The 4791-nt window shown below is 39.6% G+C and overlaps 1 protein-coding gene across 1 annotated transcript; it reads left to right on the plus strand.

Moving 5' to 3' along the window:
• Window positions 1-295: 295 nt before the first annotated feature.
• Window positions 296-3392, plus strand: nkx1.2lb (NK1 transcription factor related 2-like,b; the record flags this gene model as incomplete). Its single annotated transcript, XM_083686766.1, has 2 exons — window positions 296-731; window positions 2680-3392. 2 exons carry the CDS (start codon window positions 296-298, stop codon window positions 3390-3392), a joined length of 1149 nt encoding a protein of 382 aa, XP_083542892.1.
• Between the last annotated feature and the right edge of the window lie 1399 nt (window positions 3393-4791).

Consider the following 4791-nt stretch of genomic DNA (forward strand, 5'->3'; position numbering starts at 1 on the left):
TCCTGAGGGGATGGTTAAAAACCAAAAAAGGAGTTGAGCAAGGGAGATCAACATCCAACAGTGAACCATCACCTCATGTCAGCCGTGTGTAACATTGACCAGAGCAGTGCAGCCGTAGAGGGGGTCTGGCAACACTACAAGCTGTGTAGGAACACTGCAGCACATACTAGACTTTCTCAAATTCCATGCGCTATTATGTCTTTGTTTGTAAGAGAAGCTTAAGTTTACGGTCGCGGTGCTAAACCTGTGATAGTTCAGCAGAGGGGAACTGCTCTCTTCTGCCTGAAGGGAAGTCATGAATAGGGAGAAGGTTCAGGTGGGAGACATCTCAATCGCTCCGCCGGCGTCCGGTGTGGCTGCGCAAACAGCGGTGATCGTCGTGGCCGCTCCAGAAAGCATGGACAATCACGGCGAGAAGCGGCTCTCTGCCAACGAACTATCGGTCTTTTCCTGCCCCGGGGGTAGAGACATACAGCAAGGGGACTGTCGAAACAATTCTCCTCGACAAGATCCGGCACCGGTAGCAATGCCTACGTCTCAACGGACCACTTCGTTTTCGGTTTTGGACATTTTGGACCCAAATAAGTTTACAAGTAAAAAGCTGAATCGGACAGGCGGTGAATTCGCCCTCGGGGCAGAAAACAGAGGTGGCGACGACTCTAATCATACTTTCGATCAGAAGCGTTACGGGGAAGACTATGAAACATGCAAAAAATCTGCGGGGATATTGAGTAAGTATTTTCTGTCTTTCTTCTAATTTTGTAGCCTATATCGTTAAGCTGACAGTAGCCTAGGTTACATTTAGGCTAGTTAATACATCAACATGTACTCAGGCTTTGTCAATCATGTTATGCTTCATATGCCCAGTTACCCAGTGAGTGTCATAAATAAAAGTATTGGTCAACTTGTGTTGAGCGTAACGGGACGAAGAACTTGATTCGAGTGGTTTATGTTTAAACTTAGCTTGTCTCAGAGGCGTATAGAGAGACTTGGATGTTGTTGTTGTTTTTTTTTAAAGTATGAATAGTCCTATAGGCCTGTGTCACGTCGTAGAGACATAGGAGTTCATTCTCTCAAAACACGATATCACAACATTGTGATTATCACAAGTTTGAGACTGTTAAGATATGTAATATTCAATTCCTCTCCCAGTCCCATAGTAGGCTACTTTAGACTAAAGACTTGTAATATTTAAAGAAAAACAATTAAAACCCTTCGATTACATTTAATTGAAGGTGCTTTGCGAGGTTAAAGATGCAGGATAATGGCTGAAATCGCCCCAGAGTGGCATGTGGAACGGCAGGTCGATATCCTATTATCGAATTGAGTATATCTCTTTCAGGCACCTTGCAGTCTCCTTCAACATCTAAATTATAGGGTCAAAATTCAGATAATTACACGATTAAAACCTTTTATACTTATAAGGCTAGATATCAATCCCAAAAAGAGACAATATTAAGATTTTCACTGTCAAAATAAACCAAAATATCATCCACTGTCCTATTTTTACCACTCAAAACGTAATAATAATTTCATTAAATACGTTTGATTTGCATAGCCTCTTTAGGCTATTATGGGGTGTGCAGTTCAGCAGAACCTAACAATGTCAGAGGAGAGGGCACTGTCAGCGTCCATGGTGCGCAGGTGATTTATGGACTGTCTGATTCATGTCAGAGGGAAACTTAAGCCTATTTTGTTGTTATTTTTTGAATTACTACATTTGTTCTTTTTATTTGAATTAGCTGAAATATTAAATGAATCATGTTGTCTAATGAGCTATAGTATTGCTGCTGTCAAAATAAACATCAAAACACCACAACAGTTAAACATAAAGGCTAAACGTCAATGATCACAGAGATGTTGTCAGTGTTATCATATTGACACAATTGTGACTATATAGTTCTATTATGGCAATGAAAAACATATTTATGTTTAAAATAGTCTTGATTTTCATAAGCAATACAAATATTAGGCTGTTTTTCATGTTTTAATAGTGACACATCCTCAATATAAGACAGACTATTGACATTGGGAATCAGATTTCTGGGCAACGTGCAACTCCTTATCCTAAACTGTAAGTTAGGGAAATTGACTTGTCATATTTAAAACAAATATACCCTGTTGAAATCCACAATATTGTCATAGAACATTTTGGTTATAAACGTAGACTTAGAATAAGAAAAATATAACATTTTCCATTATTAGGTGGCTCAAACGTAGAGATTTAGGCCTACTCAAGCGTGACGGTATATGACTATCAATATTCCAATAGCAGTTCATGATAACTTAAATATGTATTTTATGTTTTTAATTTGATGTTATGTGCCTCTTTGCTGCAATGATTGTAATAATTGGTATATAAATGATATGTTCAGAAAGATTATTATAGAAGCAGAGAAGGTCAGCGTTTGAAGTATAGGCCTATAAAACAAGACGTTGTCGATCTATGCGAAGCCGATTTTGTGTAGGCCTTTATTTTCAGTAGGTCTATGGCTGTCATTACTTGGAAAATATAGAGAAAATGATTCATACGTTGCCCAAGCAGGTATGACTTGGTATGAATTGTTTATTTACTTTCAGTCCCTTATTGGAAAGCTATTCATATCGTCTTGTCTAATTTTCTTGCTCTTATTTTAAGCGACAATTTTAACTGATGCAGCATGCGTTTTTCTTTTTCAGAGGATGGGTTCGTGTTCAGATCGGATGAATGTGAGAATGATTTCAACCGAGGCTCCCACACAGACAGCGAGATGCAGGACGAGTTGTGTAGTGAGGAGAGCAGTAGCGCCCTAACTGGAAATGCCGAAGGGGAACTGGGCCACCACGAAGACGACGACCCAGGGAGCAAGAGCCCAAGTTCTGATAGCCAACAAACGCAACAGTCAGGGTCGAATGGACAAAATCATCAAGCAAAGCCGAAGAGAAAGCGCACTGGCTCAGATTCAAAGTCGGGTAAGCCCAGAAGGGCTCGGACAGCATTCACTTACGAACAACTTGTTGCACTGGAGAACAAATTCAAGTCCACCCGATACCTCTCCGTGTGCGAGAGGCTCAATTTGGCACTGTCACTCAGTTTGACTGAGACCCAAGTCAAAATCTGGTTCCAGAACCGACGGACGAAGTGGAAGAAACAGAACCCTGGTGCAGACACCAGTGCCCCGACCGGGGGCGGAGGGGGCCCTGGCGGCAATGGACAAGGAGGCTTGAGCCCGCTGAGTCAGTCTCCTCCCATGGGCCACTTGTCAATGCACACGGGCTACCCGGGTCACGGGCCAGGCGGGCTAGTCTGCACCACCCAATTACCCTTCCTGCCAAGTCATGCGGTACTGTCACCTTTCATGTTAGGATCTCAGACTTACGGAGCGCCTGCGTTCTACACTTCACACCTGTAAAGAGATATACGTGGGATACGTGTTTTTTTTTTTTACACCCAAACCTTGTGTTTCAGAGGTGTCAGAATTGACTGATTTTATCAAACGAAGTGACGTCAACGTGATATGATTTTAATCGCCATATTAGATATAGTATGGTTTTAGAAAACTACAGATATGCCCTAATCAAGACTGCCAATGAGGATGGGCAGAACTCAACTGTGATGAATCTTTCATGTTGTCGTTTCGTCAAGGACAAACTGCTCGATAACAACTTGAAGGAAGAGTTTTTCCTACGCTAATGTTGTATTTGACTGTTTTCATTTTGATAGAATGTGAATACTCGGGGTCAAAGTGTATATACAATTGTTGACAAATATATGTCTAGGTTTTAATTCTGAATGCAGTTTTAAAAATATTACAGAAAGCTGAAAAAATAAATGATGTATCAATATCGCCATTTAAAGTTAATTTACATCTGGAATGGCTTGAAATATTGTAAGTACTGTGTAACTAAACTGTGAAAGTTTTAAACATTGTTTTCATAAACGTTTTCCCCTATTTATTTATATCATAATTTACTGAAAATATTTGGCTGTAGGCTAATGAATGCTCATTTTGTCTTTGATAAGACGGTGAAATAATAAACGATATAGGCTCTTAGCAAACGAATAGGCTATATTGAATATGAATCTGTTTCTTATTCGATTCATTCATTTTCTCCCCCTTTTCACCAAATTAAAGGACATTTGGGAACTGGAGACAATATTCTTTTTTTTTTTTTTTTTTTAAGAATGTAAAAGCCTAGGTTTTGACCAATTTTTTCCATTGCTTTCCAGCGGTTAGGATGCCTGAAATTGGTGCATTGAAATGTTTAACTAAAAAAAGAAAACAAAAAAGATTATTATTACAACAAAAATATGCTTAATGATGAACAGCGAGGTGTGCTTAACTATATGGATGTCGCCATCATGCGTGGAAATCAGAATGGATAGGTTATAGCATGTAAAAAACGTTTACAATTGGATTAAATAAGGCTAAATTCCATTACTAACTGTTATTATACCTTATAACATTTACCTCTCCCTCCAGAAATAATTATTGATTTGGGATATTGCCGTGAATCCATTGGCCAGGAGCGCAAACACGCTCTAATAACTAAAACGGCTATACATTCTCATGGTTCCCACAGTCTGCACGGACTGCTTTGTCTATAGATGAGGGATCTAGATGATTTATCAGAGTGGCCGTGCGCAAGAGAGGCGCCTATATACATACAATAAAATAAGGCGCCTTTATGCATCAACCATAAGAAAATTACGCATATGCGCAATGATACACTCGTGCGTAAATCACCATTTTGCTAATTGAATAATTAGTGCAATCTCTGAGGTTGAAATGATGCAATTGTCCTACCAGT

Source organism: Argentina silus, assembly GCF_951799395.1.
Source record: "Argentina silus genome assembly, chromosome: 15".
NCBI lineage: Eukaryota > Metazoa > Chordata > Actinopteri > Argentiniformes > Argentinidae > Argentina > Argentina silus.